Source organism: Vombatus ursinus, unplaced genomic scaffold (genome assembly GCF_900497805.2).
Source record: "Vombatus ursinus unplaced genomic scaffold, bare-nosed wombat genome assembly UNPS02014798.1, whole genome shotgun sequence".
Classification (NCBI taxonomy): Eukaryota; Metazoa; Chordata; class Mammalia; order Diprotodontia; family Vombatidae; genus Vombatus; species Vombatus ursinus.
Window position 1 is genome coordinate 79,054,431 of NW_020954576.1, and position 21,480 is coordinate 79,075,910.

The 21,480-nt window shown below is 41.9% G+C and overlaps 1 protein-coding gene across 1 annotated transcript in view; it reads left to right on the forward strand.

The window, feature by feature from the left end:
• The window catches only part of LOC114049591 (inositol-trisphosphate 3-kinase B-like), a 164,596-nt gene that overhangs the window by 118,708 nt on the left and 24,408 nt on the right, over positions 1-21,480 (forward strand). Inside the window, exons 3-4 of the mRNA XM_027870848.1 lie at positions 15,753-15,852; positions 19,865-20,078. Of these exons, the coding sequence (XP_027726649.1) occupies positions 15,753-15,852; positions 19,865-20,078 (314 nt within the window). The remainder of the gene's footprint in view (positions 1-15,752; positions 15,853-19,864; positions 20,079-21,480) is intronic.

The window sequence follows — 21,480 nt, forward strand, 5'->3', positions numbered from 1 at the left end:
CTTTGAGGATAGGAACCTGGTTTATATGTCTTTGTAAGCCTCTCCTTTATCCCCAAAAATGTTCTTAGCATAATATTTTGCACATATTAGAGTGCTGGACTTGGATTTAGGAAGACCTGAGTTCAGATCCTGCCTTAGATACTTTAAAAGTCAAACTCATCTGTGTAACCTCTCTTTATCTCATACACAGGATTGTTGTGAGGATCAAATGAAATGAAAAACCTTCAAGTACTATATAATGCTAGCTGCTATCATCATCATCATCATCATCATTATTATTATATTTTGAGAAACAGAATTGTATAGTAGAGTCTAAAAGACCTGAGTTCTAATCCAGTCTTTGACATCATCTACATGAAATGAGGCTACAGCCTCTTACCATGTAATTAGCCTCAGTTTTCTCTCCTGTAAAATGGAAGTCACAGTACCCTTCCCAGAGTTATGTGGTTCAAATGGAATAATCTATGGAAAAGTTTTGAAAACCTTCAAGCCCTATACAAATGTCAGCTATTATTAGTAAGTGCTTAATACAGACTTGTTTGAATTGAATGTAGTCCTTGGCTCAGCCTGTAGGCCAGTGGGTAATCCATCAGCAAATATTTATTGAGCCTTTAGTATATGCAAGGCCCTGGGTTGGGGCTCTCAGGGGCTGGCAGCAGAAGATGGGTCCCTACCTCGAAGGAGCTTCTAATCTATTTGAAGTAAGACTCTCACAAAAAGGTAGCTACCCAAGGCTGAGTGCTAAGTGGACAGTCCAGACACTAAGTACTCTAAATAAACAAGGCTGAAAATGCTGCTTCAGTTTCCTCATCTTTAAAATGAGGATAATAATAGCACCTACCTCACAGTGTTGTTATGAGGATCAAATGAGTTTTGGAAGGATGCATAAATACATACATATAACATGTGTAAAATGCTTTGCAAACCTTAAAGCACCGAGGATCATAAAGGGTGTTGCTGTGGAGAGAACCATGGGTCTAAAGTCAGGAAGCTGTTGTTCAGTCGTTTCAGTAGTGCCTGACTCTTTGTGACCCCATTTGGGGTTTTCTTGGCAAGGATACTGGAGTATCCATCTCTCGCCCATTTTACAAAGGAGGAAACTGAGGCAAACAGGGTTAAGTGACTTGACCAAGGTCACACAGCTAGTAAGCGTCTGAGGCCGGATTTGAACTCAGGAAGATGAGTCTTCCTGACTCCAGGCCCGGCACGCTATCCACTGTGCCACCCAGCTGCAATGAAGAGACAGACAAAGAAGCAAGAGAGTCCCTCAGAAGGACTGAGCAGCAGTACAGAACAGTGGAATGACACTGGGGGAGGCATTGGGAGACTTAGCTTGGAATCCTGGCGCAGCCACTTAAGGTGGGCTTGACCTGAAACCCATTGCCTCTGTAGGCCTCAGTTTCCTCATATGTAAAATGAGGGGGTTGTGCAATTTAATTGATCTCTGAGGTCTGATCTAGCTTTAACAGCTTGTGAATCTTTCAGATGGGAGACTTTAGGGTTAGAATTTGGAAACAACAGGCAGGAAGAGTAGAGGAGAAGATTGGACTAAGGCAGGGGTGGGGAAGCTTCGGCCTGGAGGCCACATGTGACCCTCTGGGTCCTTTGACTGAATCCAAATGAAGTTTGCCTCAGTTTCCTCATTTTTAAATTGAGGATAATAATAGCCCCTACCTCACAGTTTGAAGTTTGGATGCAGTCAAAGGGACACCCTTGAGGACCTAGAGGGCCACATGTGGCCTCAGGGCCACAGTTCCCCACCCAGGACTAAGGAATTAAGGGAAGGGGCATGTTTTTTGGCTTTCTTCCTGCCATCTGCAATGGCCAAATCGAGAGTAAGCAGTTTTTTCCAGGATTAGCATTCAAATCAATTCAACAAACATATTTTAAAAGCCTGGAATTTTTTCCTTCCTCATTCCCTCCTCCTTGCTTCCTTGAAGTCTCAGCTAAAATCCCAGTTTCTGTAAGAAGTCTTTCCCAATCCCCCTTAAAACTAGGGCCTTCCCTCCGTTGATTATTCAGAATAGAACTTGTTTGTTCATGGCTGTTTCCAAGTTGTTTCCCCTATTAGAATTTGAGCCCTTGAGAACAGGGGCTGTCTTTTTGCCTTTCTGTGTATACCCTAGCGCTTAGCACGTAGTGGGTGCTTAATAAATGCTTATTGATTTGATCCTGCACAGTCAGAATGCTGGACAACAAAGGGAATAGAGAGATGGAAGCAGTCTCTAGACACCCGAGTGGAATTATTTGATTTGGAATCAAAAGACCTTGGTCCCAATCCTAGTTCTGCTACTTATTGCTTGTGGAATAGTAGGCAAGTCATTTAACCTCTGTGCCTCAGTTTCTTCATTTGTAAAAAAAGGAGGTGAGCCCTGAGACTCAATGAGCTTTGAACTCTCTTGCAGCTCTAACTCTGCAATCCTGTGGTTAATCAAGCCAAGATAATGCTGTCCCTGGAACACTACGCAGTTCCAGTATCATCTGTCCATGTGAAACCGAAGGGGGAGGCACCCTTTTGTTAAAGAGCTGAATCCCTACAGAAGTGAGTGGGTAGAGAGAAGGTCCTCTCTTGTTCTTTCCTAACAACAGACACTATGTAGGAAGGCATGTGGCCCCTGGACCCCTAAATCGGTCCCTCTCCCTCATCCTTTAACACTTCTCCTCCCTTCCCAACTCTACTTATCTGCCATATGGAAGACAAAGCCCGGAATTTAAGGTTAACCCCATTACTAATTTTATTTGTTTGACCAAAGTCCTTCCCTCCAGTCTTTCTGGGCATTTGCCCCAAGCTGACACAGGGGAGCAGGTGGAGGAGAATGGGGTGCCCCCTAGAGGTAACCTCAGGATTTTATGTTTAGGCAAACACAGAAGATAAAACCCCAGCAGTGAATGCAGTAAGGCAGACACACCTGAGCTCAGGTGGTGCTTCTCTCCAGCAGATATGGGTGGGATGAATTTAGCTTCTTGGTGTTCTTGTCTCTGATAGGAAATTAAGTACCTCCCTCCTCCCCCCTCCCCCCACTCTTTCAGTGCCCCCATGGTAAGATTTTCAATCCAAGAGCTCTTGATGTGCATTAAGGGTAGGAGGGGATGAATTGCCATGTTTTTCCCAGTACACAATGTTGTCAGTGGAAACCTCTGGTCAGGAGAGAGGTTTGGTTGTTATCTGTCCTTCCTTTCCTCCTGTTAAACTGAGTTTGTTGAATCTATCTAGCCCCTAGGGCTCTGACCCTCTCTTAAATTGGATTCAAATTTGCCCTTGGGACCAGAAGTTGTGGGAAGGGAAGGAAGAGATGGGCAGATGGGATATTGTATAATCCCAATAATAATAGCACATTATCATAGCACTTTAAAATGTTTTCTTCCTAACAACTCTGTAGGTGGGTAATGTGAGTGCTATCCATGTTTGACCAGTGAAGAAACTGAGGCTCAGAGAAGTTCTAGTGATTGGTCCAGGGACACTCGGTTCATGGGTGTCAGGATCCGAACTGGAGCCCAGGTCCTCTGACTCCAAAAGCAGTGTAGATGTGTTTACTTACGTATCTGCTCAAATGAGGTGAGGATTTGTAATTCCCTGAGCTGATGGAGTAGGGGGTGGAAACTAAACTGGAATAGCTAGGTTTCTTTTGGAGGAAAACTGCTCTTGTACTTTACTATAATGTTTTTTAAAATCTCTTTTCCTCTAGTCGTGTTATAGTCTTTTTTTTTTCCTTTTAACTGAATTTTTTTTCACTCTCTCTGAATATTTGCTTCTGCAAAGTCAGGTGCAAACAGATAAGGGGGGCTAGAGTGCTTAGCATGGGAGCTTTCTCTGGCACTGGCTCTCTCCCCACTACTCCACCATGCTGCTTCTTTCTCTTGATTCCTTCTAACTGTCCAAGGGTTACCTCCGGTCTTTGTCCTTTCCCAAGTTTTGGCCTCATCCAGAGCTCAGCATGAAACTTTACAGCCCAAGAGAAGAATGCTGGCCACCCTTCTTAGGTCCTAGGATGGTCAGTGAGGTCACCTCGGCAAAGTATTTTGAGTGGAAGTCAATATGGAGCACAGCACAGAGCTAACCAGAAAAAGAGATTTATGCTGCCATGCACTCGTCTGGGGAGTGAGAAGGCTTTGTGCAGATGGGAGTTTGGAGGCAGGGAATTTTTTATAGAGTTTTAAAGAGGACATGTGAGAAGATCAGTACTGCTAATGAAAAACAACCGTTTTTACTATCAAAGTGGCTCCTACCAACCTAGATTGCTGGAGCTATGACTTAAAGTGGTGAGCAAAGATGGATAAAAGAGAAAGCGCTTGGGTGGGGAGCCAAGAGACCTGATTTGTAGGGTTGGTGAGCTGTTTCCTTACCTCCCTGAGTGGTCTTGGCCATCTTCTGGGCCTCAGTTTCTTTAGCTGTGAAATGAGCAAGGTGGACTGGAAAGGATGATCTTTTAAGGTCTTTGTAGCACTAGCATCCCAAGAATCTATAAATGGCTGTTATTAGCAGAACTATTGTTCTTTTATGATTAGCTTAGCTGATTGCCAACCAAACCTTGGAAGTCTAAAAGAGGCTTGTCCATTTACCAAATATCAGTTAGTGGCTCTATCTGAGGGGACTTAGTTTTCCCTTTTTCTGGTTAGTTCCTGAGTTGTATATGAAAGCCATTTGTATGTCAATCCCTTGCGCTATACTCTTTGCTCTCTATCCTGCCCTCCCTAATTCTCACTTAGCCTTCCCCTATCTCTTTCTCTATCTCTGCTAAATCAGAACTTTCAGTTCTGCTACCAGGTGACGCAAGGTATAGGCTTTGTCCACGAATCAGATCAGAGAACATTAAAACTTCCAGGCTCTATGGCTTGGATTGCAGTTGGCCTTTGTGACCACACATAGCATGAGCTGTATTGTGGGAGGTTCTTAAGAGCACTTCTAGAGAGGGAACATGGTAAGAAAACCAAGAGCCAATGTACCTTACTTCTGGAATGGGGTTTCCATTGCACATTTGTTCTGACAATCCCTTATGCCTGATACAGATAGCCACTCCTGTCTCCCTTCAAACATCAGTCACGTCTTGTTGAAGGCCTTTCATTCAAGAACCAGTGAGGTGGAACCTCCTCTATGAAGATCTCTCTGATCTCCCCTGTTGTCAACAGAGAGTGATTTCTCCTTCAGTTTTTTCATAGCACTTTCCCTGGACGTCTCCTTTGCACTTATCCCATTCTCTCTTGTATCATAGTTATTTTGGGTCATCTCATGAGATTTAGTGACTGGAAGGGACCTTAGACATCACCCAGCCCAACCCTTCCCTTATTTTTTCAAATAAAGAAACTGACCCCAGGTCATATGGACAAGTAAGTGAAACAGTCAGAATTTGAACCTAGGTATTCTCAGTTCTTTCCCCTATACCAGTTGCATTTGGGTACATCTTTCCTCATTACTGCCCCCTAGACGGGATTATAAGATCTTTGAGAGCCAGGTCTGCATGGAATCTTTATATCCTTTTAACCCAAGGCCTTGGCACTCTGCCCTACACAAAGAGGTTTAAGAAATATGGAATGGAGGGGCAGCTAGATGGCACAGTGGTTAGAGCACTGACCCTGGAGTCAGGAGGACCTGAGTACAAATCCAGTCTTAGATACTTCCTAGCTAGCTGTGTGACCCTGGACAAGTCACTTAACCCCTATTGCCTCCAAAATAAAAAACAAAAACAGAACAAGAAATATGGAATGGAAACCTCATTGCCATAAGTAAGGTATATTGGCTCTTGGTTTTCTTACCTTGTTCCCTCTCTAGAAGTGCTCTTAAGAAATTTCCAGAGTAGAGCTCATGCTGTGTGTGGGCATAAAGGCCAATTGTAATCCAAACCACAGAGGCTGGCAGTTTTAATATTCTCTGATCTGATTCATGGACAAAGCCTATACCTTGTGTCACCTGGTAGCAGACCTGGAAGTCCCGACTTAGCAGCCCCATAATATATCTCAGGGCATTGGCATCTTGTTAAGAATTATTCTTCTGATGGGCTATAGGCTACCTCCGGCCGAAGTAACTATTGCTTAAGCTCCACCTGGGCAGGTATACCCATCCAGCCAGGGTTGACTACCCAAGGGAAACAGCCTGTGAATGAATCTGTTTGTATGTCTCTCCTCCTCTGACTTCTATTTCTTATCTAGCTATCTGAGATCTGAAAGGAGTTCTCTCATACCAGCTGTACCCACTCTACCCACACTTGTTGGCAGTGTCAACCACCTGTAGATTGTATTAATCACAGTGGTTCCAATATAAGTGCTTATCACCATTGCCTCCCCATTGGGGCCTAGTCAGTAATAATAAGTTTAGGCACTGTGCTAGTTTGCACAAAGTGAATATATGTACCTATGCAAATGACTCAGAATGCTCCTAGGTCTGTTTGGGTAGGTGATCTTTTGGGACAAGTGAATGGCTTCTGGCTGAGAAGCAAAAGGTCCTTTTAAGTTGCTTTGGAAATGAGCAGCAAAATTATTTTCCTGTTCTTCTCCCCACCATGTCGACTGACAGTTGTAAGAAAGTAGTAATGAAATCAATAGCTTTTTGTCATTCACCAAAAAGCCTGCCAAGAAGAGGACCCCCCAAGAGAGCCACTGCCCCTGAAAGGGCTTGGACCCCAACGCTTCCACCACCAAGGGCCCTGTGCAGTTGTATGAAGAGTGTCCTGAGGCAGTTGGCAGACTGGTGGGTGAGAGAGAGGGTTGCCTTCCAGGAGAGCAGGCAAGTGCTTATTTCTAGGATTACTTCGAAGACAGTAGAATGCTGAGGATTACTGTTTCCTGGAAAATCTTACCTTATTCTAAAATAGAAGTATTTGAAAAAAATAAAGAATCATAAGTTTAGAGCTGAGCGAGTTCTTAAAGCTCATCTATTCCAACTCTCTTATTTTACCAATGAGGAAATACAATGACTTGTCCAAGGTCAACACAAGCAATAAAAATGATAGCACTAAGGAAGGAAACCTAGGTCATCTGCCCCCAAATCCAGCATTTTCGCCCGCTGACCCACACTGGTCCTTGGGAGACTTTCTTTTCTTTTCTTTTCTTTTTCCCAGATTCAAGAGCAGTGGGTGAAGGGTTCTCCCCACTTTGTAAGACCATGAGGGGTCAGATAAGGAGAGAAAAAGTCATAGTGACTCAAGTGTTACTCAGTGGCTCCATTCCATTGCCTTTGCTCTCAGACCTAGAGGAAGATGGGTAACTAAAAGCTTTCTCAGAGCCCTCGCTTTCTTGAATATGGGGCTGGAGAGTGAGAGAGACAGAAACAGAGAGACAGAGAAAGAGAGAGAAACATTTCATCTGGGAATCTTTCTTTGGCATTGGCCAGAGAGCAGTTGTTACCTGCAATGGGTGTGGTCCCTCTGGCTCAGTAATGTAGGTTTCTGTCAGTACTACAGAATCCTTTTTACCCTTTTTCTCCTTCGTTCTGGACTGGTTGAATGTCAACCTGCAGACATTTTCTCAGTAGGATTTGGAGAACATCTACACTGCCTTTTTGGTTTGGCAGTGAGCTCTGGCAGAACCCCCTGGTGCTACTATTTTAAAACCAGAAAGGGGGAAAAACCCCTCTCTGTCTTTGCCAACAGATAGTAAAGAATTCTCCAAAAACATAGTGAATAAATGCCTGCTCAGTTGAATTGAATAATTTCTGGCATTTATCTGGAAATGGAATATTCCATCGCCTCCAGCTCTATTTAAGGCAGGGCCACTTGGGGTTGGGAGGACTTCCATGCCTTTGGCCCTTTGGGGCCCATCTCCAGGTCTAACAAATGCTTCCTCAAGGAGGACTGGGAAAAGTGAAGCTGAAATTGGAAAAAAGCCCTCAGCACTCAGAACTTAGCTGTGTTGGGAGGGAATTGGATTATATCCAAATAGACTCTGGATACCTTAAAGTTTCAGGATAGGAGTATGTGTCCCCATCTCTTTCCTATTGCCATCTCTCCCTTCTTCCTAGGAACCCCGCTCATTTGCCTCCTAACAGATATAAGACCATACACAAGCATTCATAATCTGAAACATCCTCACGACTCTCAGACTATGTCTTTTCCCTACAGAGATCTGAAGGTTATGTTTCCCCCATTAGAATGGGAGTGAGATTGTTAGATGGGGATTATTTCATTCTTTGTATCTCAGTGCCTAGCACAGAGACTAGTATGTAGTAAATGTTTAGTGAATGATTGATTACCTTATGTATGAAATCTTTCCCTCTGTTCTTAGTCATTCCCCAATTCTAAGAATCCATTTGTGTGACCTTCTAACCCTCCTTGGATTCCTATATACAGTATATCTAGAGAGAGCCCTGTATGCCTGCATATAGCCTGCCTCCAAGCTATCTGTCTTCTTTATTCTTTTGTAGCTTCCTTACACTTGACACCTAGTCAAGGCTCAGTAAATATTTCTTAAATGATTCATTAGACTGACTGATCTGATTAAATGGGCCCAACCCCACTGCTGGGCTAGAATCTTTCTCACATGTTCCCTGGAGACAAAAGACAGAAGAGATTAATCTTTCTTTCCTACCTCATATGAGGTGCTGTTCCCCTGCTCACAAATGGCCAGCGCCCCCTCATTATCTATGAGATCAGAGCCACACTCTTTGGTCCTGTATAATTTTATGACTATATCCTGTCCAGACAACCTTACCTCTTCTCTTTTTCTGTAACAACTGTCTCTTCACTGCTTCTGAACACAGTGGCCTGCCTGGAAGATCCTTCCTCTTTTTCTTGTTGTAGTTCAGTCGTTTTTTCAGTTGTGTCTGATTCTTCATATCCCCATTTGGGGTTTTCTTGGCAAAGATAGTGGAGTGGTTTGCCATTTCCTTCTCCAGCTCATTTTACAGATGAGCAAAATGAGGCAAATAAGGTCAAGTGACTTGCCCAGGGTCACACAGCTAGTAAGTATCTGAGGCCAGATTTTAACTCACAAAGATGAACTTTCCTGACTTCAGCTCTGCCACTCTGCCCACTGCACCACCTCTTTGTGCCGTTGTTCTTTTATTTATTTTTTGTCTTCTCTTTTTCTCCCTCCATACACAATATAATCAATCCTTCATGGTCCAGCCAGGTCCCACTTTTTCCATGGTGTCTTCTCTGATCACTTGGAACATTGGAATATTTCATCTCTGAATTAAAGGGATAAAGACATGGTTAAAAACAAACAAGATGTAGCTCAAGCTTGCAAATTATAATTTATTGATGTAGAAACAAAGGATACAGGGAGAGCGACATACTTATAATTCTAACCGCCTAGAGGTCCAGCTTCTTATACTTTCAGGATACATTTGCTGCCCACATTTAACTAGGAACCGGCCAGCTCTGCCAAGACTGCAGACTGACCCTGAGTAATCTCCTCCTCTCTGTCCTTCCCCCAACCCTGTTGTACATTCCTTTGTACCTAAATGCACCAATCCAAGGGAAGAAAATGCTATGTGCCTATAAATCTACCAATCAGAAGTAAGCCAGTTAAGGGTATCCACCTGAGGGACTCTTTTTGGGGGGTAGGAGAGGTGGCAATACTTAGTGAGTTTTGCCTTATGGACTTACTAATAATCACTCTGAATGTTTCTGTCTTAGAAACCATCAACCCTTGCCAGGAGGCTAGGTACATCCAGACTGCCACTCCTTCAGCCCACCTTGATCTCCTTGTCTGAACTCCTGTGACTCTTCTTGTCTATTCTATTCATTCGGCACTTGATATATGTACACTGCCACACATCCCCAAATGGGAGTTGTTCTTACAGTTCAGTATTTGATAGGTAATGTCTCAGACATTCAGTAAATATTTATAAAGTGCCTAATGCATGCCAGAAACTGTGCTAGGAGTTGAGAATGCAAAGATTAAAAATGAAAGCATAACTCCCCTCTAGCTTAAGGAAGATATATATATATATATTCACATATATGCAAATATGTCAAATATATGCAAAATGATACAAGGTCATTATTTTGGGGAGAAGGAATAGGAGTTTAGGGGATCAGGAAGACTTCATGTAAATGTTAGTATTTGAGCTGAGTTTTAAAGTTACCTAAGGATTCTAATTGGGCAGCTATATAATACAGTGGATAGAGTTTTCTAGGCCTGGAGTCAGGAAGACTCATCTTCCTGAATTTAAATCTGGCCTCAGACACTAGCTGTGTGTCCCTGGGCAGGTCACTTTACCCTGTTTGCCTCAGTTTCCTCATCTATAAAATGAGCTGGAGAATGAAATGGCAAACCACTCCAGTATCTTTGCCAAGAAGACCCCAAATAGGGTCATGAAGGGTTGGACACGATTAAAAAACAGCAACAAAGGATTCTAAGTCAGAGATGAGGAAGGAATGCATTCCAGTCATGGGGGAACAGTCTGGACAAAGACATGGAGACAAGAGATAGAATGTTATATGTGAGGAACAAGAAAGCTAGTTTGGCTGCTATATAGACTATGTGTATATTGCATATTAAGGCTAAAACTGTAGGCTGGAGCCAGGTTGTGAAGGTCTTTGAATGCCCAGCAGAGGAGTTTGTAGTTGATCCGACAGGTAACGGGGAGTTTATTGAACAGGTAAGTGGCATGGTCAGATCTGAGCTTTAAGTGTATTACTTGGCAGCCGTGTCAGTATGGATTGGTAAGGATACTTGAGGAAGGGAGACCAATTAGAAGGCTATTGTAGTTGTCCAGGAAAGACGTGACAAGGTGATGGGCGTATGAGTGGACGGAAGGGGGTGTATATGAGAGATCTTATGGAGATAAAAACTGATAAATAAGAAATTCAGGACTTGATCCTTTACTTAGTTAACCTCACTTCCGCAGGTAGAAATTCTATCAAGATAAGGCACTAGCTAATGAAAATGGCACTCATGCCAGCATTGCTACTTGTTTTGTATGTGAATGTCTTTTGTCCCCCTCTTCTCAACTAGGGAAGGGATCTGATTTTATATACTTCAAATCCTTTGGGTAGATGAGATCTTAACTTGAGGTCTCTGAATTTTTTTAATAAGTTGGTAACTTTACTTCAGTATAATTGTCTTCCTTTGTAATCTTATGCATTTTATTTTATGCATGTAACAATGTTATTCTGAGAAGGGTCCATAGGCTTTGCTAGATTTCCCAAAGGGTCCATGACACAAAAAAGGTGGGAGAAATGTATCTTATTTTGTTTTTTTGGAGGCAATCAGGGTTAAATGACTTGCCCACAGTCGCACAGCTAGTAAGCATCTGTGGCTAGATTTGAACTCAGGTCTTCCTGGCTCCAGGGCAGGTGCTCTATCCATTGGGCCACCTAGCTGCTCCAGAGAGTCCCTGTTTTAGAATATAGAATGCATGAATGAATACATCCATGAAAAGAAGAGAATACATCCTTAAAAAAAGCACACAGGATAAGATTTGCCTAGATTTCCTCATTCATACTTCCAAAATGAATTCTCCTTCTATCTGTCTGTTTTGGACTGTGGATAGTTGTAATTCCTCTGTCTTTTCTGACTTTTTCCAGATCCCAACTACATCTTACCTTCTACAAGAAGCCTTTCCTGTTTTGCCCTTAATTCTAGTGCCTTTCTTCTGTTGATTATCTCTAGTTTATCTCACGTACTTTGTTTGTACATAGTTGTTTTACGTTGTTTCACTCCCATAGATGTGAAGGCCAGGACCATTTTGTTTGGTTTTGGCAGTTCTTTGTACTCACAGCACTTATCATAGTGCCTAGTACATAGTAGGTGCTTAATAAATGCTCAGTGACTTGACTTGAACCTGGTCCAAGATGCATCCATGGGCCTTTGACCTTCCTGTCTCTATTCAGCCAAGTTAACCCTACCTCTGTTTGGGAAGAATTAAGGGTAGAAGAGCTGGACCACGGTATGCACTTATTTCAAGGGCAGAATGAGCCAGGTAATGGACTTTTCCACCGGACCTGCCTTAATGGCTTCTAAAGGAGCAGTACAAATCACTGCTTGTCTCATCTGGTGTAATTAGGTTTTTCCATTGTTGCCCCGTGTATTGTCTCCATGGATTGTTCCTGGAGCCTTCTGGGTTCCCAGATAAGAAATACCTCCGCCTTGGTTAGCTTTCTGTTTTTCTCCCCATCAGAAGAATCTAGAAAAAACAATTTTTTTTTTTTCAGTAAAGGCCCAGCCCCTTTTATGGCAAAGTTTCCTCTAGTTCCTGCAAAGTACCTCCCTTAGTTTACATGAATAGCCCTTGGCCTTGGGATTGGGGGTTAATGTAATTGTGATGAAGATTGCTGTTTTCAGGAGGAAAGTTTCCCTCTCCTTGGGCAGATTCAAACTTTAACACTTGATGACTGAAACAGCTGTCTCTCAGCAAAAAGAGAAAAGAATATGGACCTATTAAGTGGGTTTTTTTCCTCTCTTTTTGTTTGTTTTAACCTTGGGATTCAAAAGTTTCTGGCAGCTGAGATGCTTCCTACCATCTGGCAGAGCACTGGGTTCTGAGCCTACCCAGCTGCCTTCTGGGATTCCACTGGGATTCTGACTTCTCCATTACAATTGTTCTGTTCTATTTCTCAGGTCAAAATCCAGAAGAGCATGGGATTTGCAATCAGAAGACCTTATTTGGAAACCTGATTTTTCTTCTTTATTCCTGGGTGACCTTAGGGACAGGTCATTTCATCTCTCTAGGCCTCTTGTTTCCCTATCCCTAAAATGGTGGTTGTGGTAGTAAGGAGGATTAAGGTTCTTTATACATCTAAATCCTATAAGAATTCAGGTTAGAAAACAGGGAGCCTTATAGTTAGCACCGCTGAGAATATGTCATCAGTGTCTCAGAGTATATATATGTGTGTGTGTGTGTGTGTGTGTATACATATGCGTATGTATGTATTTATGTATGTGTATGTGTGTGCGTGTGTATAATTTCTATGCAGGATACGTCATCAGAGTGTATACCATCTTCACATAGGAAGTAGATAAAGACTAAGTCTTCATTCCCTTATTTTTCTTTCACTATCCAAACAACTTTTGTCTTTTTATTTCTTTCTTCTTTCTGGTCTTGGGCCTTATACCTCAATAAAACAAAATGCCTAGCAAATATGAGGCTCATTCATGATGGGGCAAAGTGGGGTGCACATGGCCTCTATTGTTGAAATCATAGTATAGCATGGATCAGTGGGAAAAAGAGTCTGAATTCTGGCTCTACCACTTAACCTTCATGTGACTTTGAGCAGGTCTCTCTGGGTCTTAGTTTTTTCATCTGTCATCTGAAGGAGTTTGACTAGATAACCTCCCAAGTCTCCTTCAACTTTAAAAATATGGCCTCTCAAAGAGGCTTAAGCATTTTTCTGTACTGCACACGATTTTGGGTTAGCAAGACTGTGGTTCATTGCAGAAAATACTTAAGAAACAGAATAGACGTATAGACAGCTCAGCTCATTGTGGGAATGACGCGATAGGTTGTGTTTCCAGACTTCTTTCCATGAAATCCAATGACAGTCTGGCCATTAGAACAGTGAGAAGACCTATCTTGGAGTCTTATATCATAGTTACTTTGGATTATCTTGTACACATCTGTTTATATATGTTTCAGTTCCCCCATTAGAATGGAAGATCCTTGAGGGCAAGGGGTTCTTTTTGCTTTTTCTTTGTTTCCCCAGCACTTAGCACAGAGCCAGGCATAAGGTAAATACTTCATCAACGTCATCAGTGCTTGTCGATTATTGTCTTTGAAACTGAAGCTCATGCGTGGAGAAATCTCTCTGGTGCCTTCCTCCTAAATGAGGAAGCTGACATATAACATGTTGCCTTCAAGTAGCTAGAATTACCAGGAGCTAGAATTCTGCCAGTAGGTTTCTCCTGAGGGAGCCATGGTAATGTGGATGGTTGGGTTTATATGGCTGTTTCTCTGATGGGAAGGCGGGACACAGTGACCAGACAGCCTGAGTTTTCTAGGACAGTCTTGACTTCAAATACATTGCCCTATTATCCCCAGAAAACACCCCAGTGTTCCAGAATGGCTGACATTTTGGTAGACCAACAGTTGCTGAATGGATCAAGTCAGGAAGCTCTACACTAAAAATATTCTTCGTAGATAAAGGACTGAGACACACACAAAAAAAAAAAGATAGAAGATCATAGGCTAAAGAAAACCGTAGTTATTCATTAATTAGTCATTCAGTCCACAAACATTTGAGACATTAAAAAAAAAGAGGATCATAGACTAAAGAAAACCATAGTTATTCATTAATTAGTCATTCAGTCCACAAACATTTATTAAGTGCCTGCTCTGTGCCAGGCACTAGGGTACAAAGACAAAAATGAAAGCATATTTATGTTGATCTATATTATGTATGTGTGATGCAATAGAAAGAGCTCTTGGTCAAAGGACCCAAGTTCAAGTCCTGACGCAGACACTTACTAGCCTTGTGATTATGGAAAGCAAATATGGAAAACCTCTCTCAGGCACTGTTTCCTCAGATATAAAATGGACTTGGCCCAGTTTTATTGCCTCAATCTTCCTGTTAGGCCCAGCATCCCTAGACTGTGCCTCAACTCTGGGTAGCCAAAGGGTGTCCCCCAAAAGAAGCTGGCCTAGAACACATTGCCTAGCCAAGGAAGAGGGCTAAAGCCACCAACAACGTAAGAGCCAGGCCATTGTGAGAAAAGCACTTTGTAAATCTCAAGGCAATACATAAACATAGGGTTTTGTTTTTATAACTATAAGCTGCTATGTCAATTAGGGGCCAGCTTTGGAGGAAGCCCCAGGTAGAAATCCAGCTTCTAACATGAATTAACTCTGTGACCACTGTGCGGTGCCCCCAGTCAACCTTTGAAGACCCTAAGTTAGAAATGAGTTGCTCTCTGATCAATATGCTGATTCAACGACAATTCCAAAAGACTCATGTTGAAAAATGCTATTGGCCTCCAGAGACAGAGAGAGAGAGAGAACTAATGTTCTTGGAGTGAAGATTGAAGCATACTTTTTTCTCTTCTTTTTTTGGGCAGCGTGGCTAATGTGGAAATTTGTTTTGCATGACTTCATATATATAATGAGTATCATATTTCTTGCCTTCTCAGTGGGTGGAGGAGGTAGGGAAGGGAAGGAGAGAATTTGGAACTGAAAATAAAAATTAAAAAAAAATAAAGATGAGTAACTTATCTGTGTTGGGTAAAGGGAATTTCCATAATGGGAGTTCACTACACATGATGAAAATCACAAGTCCAGAATGAAAAAGAAAAAGGTACAATATGTATGTATTTTCTGTCATGTGTCTATAATTATATATGTAGTATGTAAGTACTTGGTACAGGTGTTACCATGTAGGTGCTGGTGCAATGTCTGACTCCAACATTTCAAGTTGTAAAGCCAATGAATACTATTTCAGCACAATGCAGTTGTTTGTTTGTTTTTTAATACTGGGGGAAGAAAAACCTTTATAAGAAAATATATCCTAAAAAAAAAAAAGAAAATACATCCTAATTTTTGGTCTGAAGAACATAGTCACCATTAAAATAAGGAATAGGGCATTCAAGAAAGATAGTTACCTGTTTCCAGCTTCACCTTTTGTTCATGATGCAGCCCTAGGCAAACTACCTGATTTCCCTGGACCTCAGTGAACTCATTGGTCAAATGAGAGTGAAGATTCCCACCTTCTCTGTATTCCCATGAAGTGCTTTTTGCACCTTGAGGCTCACCAAGTCTGCTGGTACTGGTGGTGATCAACTTTCACCTTTCACTAGGCAGGTTCTCACCTTGCTTAGAATTCACTTGACTGATAAGTAGGAACCCTCTTTCTAACGGGTAGGACTTTTTCTTTGTTGTTTTCTAGAGCAAATCATGGCGGAAAATCAAGAATATGGTGCACTGGTCTCCCTTCGTCATGTCCTTCAAAAAGAAGTACCCTTGGATCCAGCTGGCGGGGCATGCAGGTAGGAGCAGCTCCTTTGGTCTCTCCCAGTAGAGCCTAGGGAGTCCCTTAAATGTTGAGGGGGAAGGTGCCACCCATTACATCCATGTCTACCTTTTTGAAAAAGTGGAAACTGAAGTTCGGAGGGCAGAGCTTGGGCCTCAGAATGTCCCCAAGGAGTTTTTGGATATCTAGGGTTAGAAGTAGGTAGAGGCAAGTAGATGGTATAGTAGATAGATCAATAGGCCTGGAGTCAGGAGGACCCAAGGCCTCAGACTGGCTGTGTGATCCTGGGCAAGTCACTTAACCTTTATCATTCTCAGTTTCCTCACCTATAAAATAGGGGAAATAATAGTGAGTATCTCCCAGGGTTGTCAGGAGGACCAAATGAGATTATGTGCATACTAAAGTGCTTAGCACTGTGGCTGGCCCATAGTAGGCCCTTAATAAACTCTTGTTCTCTTCCCCTTGTTTCCTAGGGTGAATTCCTTTTAAAGATGAGAATTTATGGCCTGATATTGGGACATTCACCCCATTTTCAACCCTGTTCTTCAACACAACCTTTCAAATAAATGCAGTGTATACTCATTTTAATTCTTCCCTTTGTGTCCTTCCCTCACTTCTTGCCCAATGTAAACTGTCATGGAAGCAACCACTTCTGCTCCGTGGCATGTAACAAACAGAATAATAGTGTGACGCTGGAGCCTTCTGAGGCTCAGGGTCCCCTAATTCTGGGATGAAAGGAAGAGGAAATCCTGAAGATAACCCCTATAGCAACCCGTACAGCATGTATCAGATCTGTTCATTTCAGCATTTATCATGCACTTTCTTTCATGTTTCACCAGGGTCTTCTTTCTCAGATTAGATTGTAGGTTCCTCTAGGACCAGGATCATACTTTATTTATACCTTTGTATCACCTGCCCTTCCTAGCACAGTATGTGAGAGGGGCTCCATAAATATTTCTGGAATGAGTGGTGCCATTCAGGTTCTATCCTGACACCTAATTATGGAGTGGAGGTTACCCAGATTTCTCCAAGGCTATGCCAGGAGAGCCCACATTCTAGAGAGGGTGTTAGTCAGCTAAAGGCATGACAGAAGTTTGGCCCCCAGGTAATTAATTTATGATGAGCAATTCAGGAAGAACAGCAACTAACATATTAAAAACAACAGCAAGCATTTATTAAATGCCTACTGTGTGCCGGGCTTTGGGCTAAGTGCTTTACAAATTTTATCTTTTTTGGCCCTCACAAGAACTCTGAGAGGTAGATGCTATTATTATCATCCCACTTTACAGATAAAAACAATAATAATAATAATAACAGCAACAACAACAAACATTTACATAGAGCCTACTATGTGCTAAGCCCTTTGAAAATATTATCTATTCTATCCTTACAATAGCCCTTTGAGAAAGAAGACCCTGATGAAATATTAAAGAAAGTATATGATAAATGCTGAAATGAAGAGGATATCTGGTACATGCTGTGATGGTTGATATAGGGGTTATCTCAGGATTACCTCTTCCTTTCATCCCAGAATTAGGGGACCCTGAACCTCAGAAGGTTCTAGGGTCAGACTATTATTCTGTTTGTTACATGCCACAGACCAAAGAGATTGCCTCCATGACAGTTTACGGTGGGCACAAGAAGTGGGGGAAAGACATGAAGGGAAGAATTAAAATGAGGATACATTGCATTTATTTGAAAGGCTGTGTGAGATAAGCATTGTTATTATCCCCATTTGACAGATGAAGAAATCAAGTCAAACAGTGACATGTTCAGGGCCACACAGCTAGCAAGTATCTGAGGTCAGATTTGAACTTAGCTCTTCTTGACTCCAGGCTCAACACTATCTGATGGCCCACCTAGATGAGTTATGAGCTGCTTGGTTAAGGAAATCCCCCCTACGCATTAAACAACATCCTTTAAATGCTGAAGAAGAATAAATATGGAAGGAATATGGAGTTAAATGGGCAGATAGCTCTTTCTTTTTTTATATTTTTTATTAATTTATTTTGATTTATCAATAATCACTTCCTATGCTTTTGAGTTTAAAATTTTTCTCCCCCTTCCTCCCCACCATCCTCCCCACAGCGGTGCATAATCTGATATAGGCTATACATTTACATTCATATTAAACATTTTTTCACATTAGTGTTGTTGTAAGTAAAAATTAAAACCAATAGGAGGAACTATCAGAAAGAGGAAACAAAACTCAACAGAAGAGAAAAAAAATAGCAATTCAACTTCCATAGTTCTTTCTTTGGATGTGGATAGCATTTTCCATCACAAGGCCTCTGGAAATGTCTTAGATCCTTGTATTGCCAGGAAGGGTTAAGTTTATCAATATTTGTCATCACGTAACGTGGCTGTTATTGTGTACAACTTTCTCTTGGTTCTGCTCACTTCACTCAACATCAGACCATACAAGTCTTTCCAGGTTTTTCTGAAGTCAGCCTGTTCATCATTTCTTATAGCACAATAGTATTCCATCACATTCATATACTACAACTTGCTCAGCCGTTCCCCAATTGATAAGCATCCTCTCAATTTCCAATTCTTTGCCACCACAAAAAGAGCTGCTATGAATATTTTTGTACTTGTGGGTCCTTTTCCCCTTTGTGTGATCTCTTTGGGATATAGCCCTAGAAGTACTATTGCTGGGTTAAAGGGTATGCACATTTTGATAGCCCTTTGGGCATAGTTCCAAATTGCTCTCCAAAATGGTTGGATCATTTCACAACTTCACCAACAATATATTAGTGTTCCAATTTTCCCACATCTTCTCCAACATTTTTCGTTTTCCTGTTTTGTCATGTTGGCCAATCTGATAGGTGTGATGTGGTACCTCAGAGTTGTTTTGATTTGCATTTCTCTAATCAATAGTGATTTAGAGCATTTTTTTCATATGACTATAGATGGCTTTAATTTCTTCATCTGAGAACTGCCTATTCATATCCTTTGACTATTTATCAATTGGGGAATGACTTGTATTCTTATAAATTTGACTTAATTATCTGTATGTTTTAGAAATGAGGCCCCTATCAGAGAAACTGGTTGTAAAAATTCTTTCCCAATTTTCTACCTTCCTTCTAATCTTGGTTGCATTGGCTTTGTTTGTGCAAAAACTTTTCAATTTAATGTAATCAAAATTATCTATTTTGCTTTTTGTAATGTTCTCTATCTCCTGTTTGGTCATGAATTCCTCTGTTCTCCATAGAACTGACAGGTAAACTATTCCTTCCTCTCCCAGTTTGCTTATAGTCAGATAGCTCTTTCAAAAAACTATTTTTAACCTCTATGTGTCATGGACCCCTTGGGCAGTCTGGTGAATCCTAAGGACCCCTTCTCAGAATAGTGTTTTTAAATGCATAAAATGAAATACATTGGATTATAAACAAAACCGAAGGTTAGTTAAATAAAGATGTAACTTTTTTTTAACCATCCAAATTCATAGTGAAATCTATCCATAAACCAGGTTATGAACTCCTGGACTAGAGTATTATGGGCATGTGTCCACTTTCCCCTGGCTATACCTTCTTGTTCCCTAGTGAGTGAGATAGGAAAGCACAGGGAATAGCCCTTAGGGGAATTACTACCCTCTACTCATGAGACCAGAAGAGGGCCCTGTTGTGCCCTAAAGCAGAGTTGTAGAATATGGTAACCTGTCTCTTCTTTGTAATGCTTGTGAGTGGCAGCTGAGAACTCTGTTGAACCTTCTGGCCATATTTTTAGCAACTGTCCAAGCAGCTGTTGAGTTGTTTATGGCTCTGTGGAAAGAAGTGGGGCCATCAGGGTGCATGTGAAGAGCACATCTGGGGTTAGTGAGTTGGAGGATTTCACTGGGAAGCCTGGAATGTGAAATTTTGACAATTCAATTCATTCCATTTTCAGCCAACACTTGATATTTGCAGAGCACTATCCTAGGTACCCCCCCCAAACAATTAGGTTAAGATATAACATCTGCCCTCATGGAGCTTACAGTTTAGCAGTACCTTGGGGATCAAACTCTTTTGTTCTGTCTTGCGATGCAGGGAGTTTCAAAGCAGCAGCCAATGGCAGGATCTTGAAGAAACACTGTGAATCAGAGCAACGTTGTCTTGATCGACTTATGACAGATGTTCTGAAGCCCTTTGTCCCTGCCTACCATGGGGATGTAGTGAAGGACGGGGAGCGGTACAACCAGATGGAGGACTTGCTGGCTGACTTTGACTCTCCCTGTGTGATGGACTGCAAGATGGGAGTCAGGTGAGTCAAATTTTTGTGGCTTTGCTTGCTACGAGATGAGATCACATAATCATAGAGGGGTTTGTGAGGAAACTGATCATTGAAGGAGAACCTCTAAAGACTAGTTGGGCCTTGGGAGTGATTGGGAGATTGAGGGAGTGTTCTCTAGTTCCTAGACATCGCAGGAGGTGAGAGTATTTTTCTAGGGATGGTATCCAAATTCGGGTTCATTTGAGGTTAGCTGTGGTAATGGAAAGGCCTGTTTTGGACTAGAACCCACCAGGTTAGACTGTCCCTATATATTTTATAGCCCAACTCTGGATGACCTGGTGTTGGTCCAGGCTTCACATTGGATTAAAGTGGGGCTTGCTCCAAGACGTCCATCCCTCAGGTAGACTGGAGGGATGATCCCCAGAGAGTTGTTTGAGGTGAGTTCATGTTGCCAGGTTTCTGCTCTATACTTAGCTTCCTTAGGGAACAGTGAAATAGTAGGAAAGCTATTGCATACATGGTCTTGAAAGGGGATAGTTTGGGACGAGGATAATGTAGGCATCAATCAAGATGATTACTTGCTTGTAATGGAATGATAACAAGGAAGCTGTAAATACATCTAGCCCTCAGGTATTTCCATAATGAAGGAGAGGGAAGGAGTGTGTAATAAAAATAATTGTTCATTCAAAAAAATTATATTTTTATTTAGCTTAGGGACACAATCAGAGATACACAACAGGAATCAGAGAGACACTCATCTATGTTAGGCCTGGACCCAACGACCTTCAGCTCATCTGGAAGATGGAAAGGGGTAGATGGTTTTAAGTGATTTTGCATAAGCCACAAATCGTGTCATGCTTTGTGGCATTTGGGCACTTAACCCAAACCCTAAACTACTAACAGATGACTAAGAGTTGATGGTGGGAACCTAACCCGCCGTTGTATTCCTGCTACCCAGAGGTCAACAACATCCCCTTGAGAGCCATTGGCAGTGCTAAGTAACAGGGGTTGGTCAGAGGCACAGAAGGATAAAAGAAAAAAATGGCAGAGTCTCAAATTGTTAGAGTTGGAATGATGATGATTGTAGCTGACTTACAGCACTTTAGCATTTACAAAACACCTTTGTATGCATTATCTCATTTGATTGACATAAAAACTCTGTGAGCTAGGTGCTATTCTTAGCTCCTTTTGACAGAGGTGAAATGGAGACTCAAGAGAGGTGACTTGCCCGTGGTCACATAGCTGGTAAATGTCAGAGATGAGATTCAAACCCGGGTCTTTCTGACTCCTGGGTCACACTCTGTCTACTGCTTCACACTCCCTGCCTAAAAATTTTTTTTCAATGAGCTCATGTGTGGGCAAGCACTCTGCAAACTGTGAAGCACTAGACACATGATTAGAATGTTTTAGTATTATGATGAGAGAGAGAGAC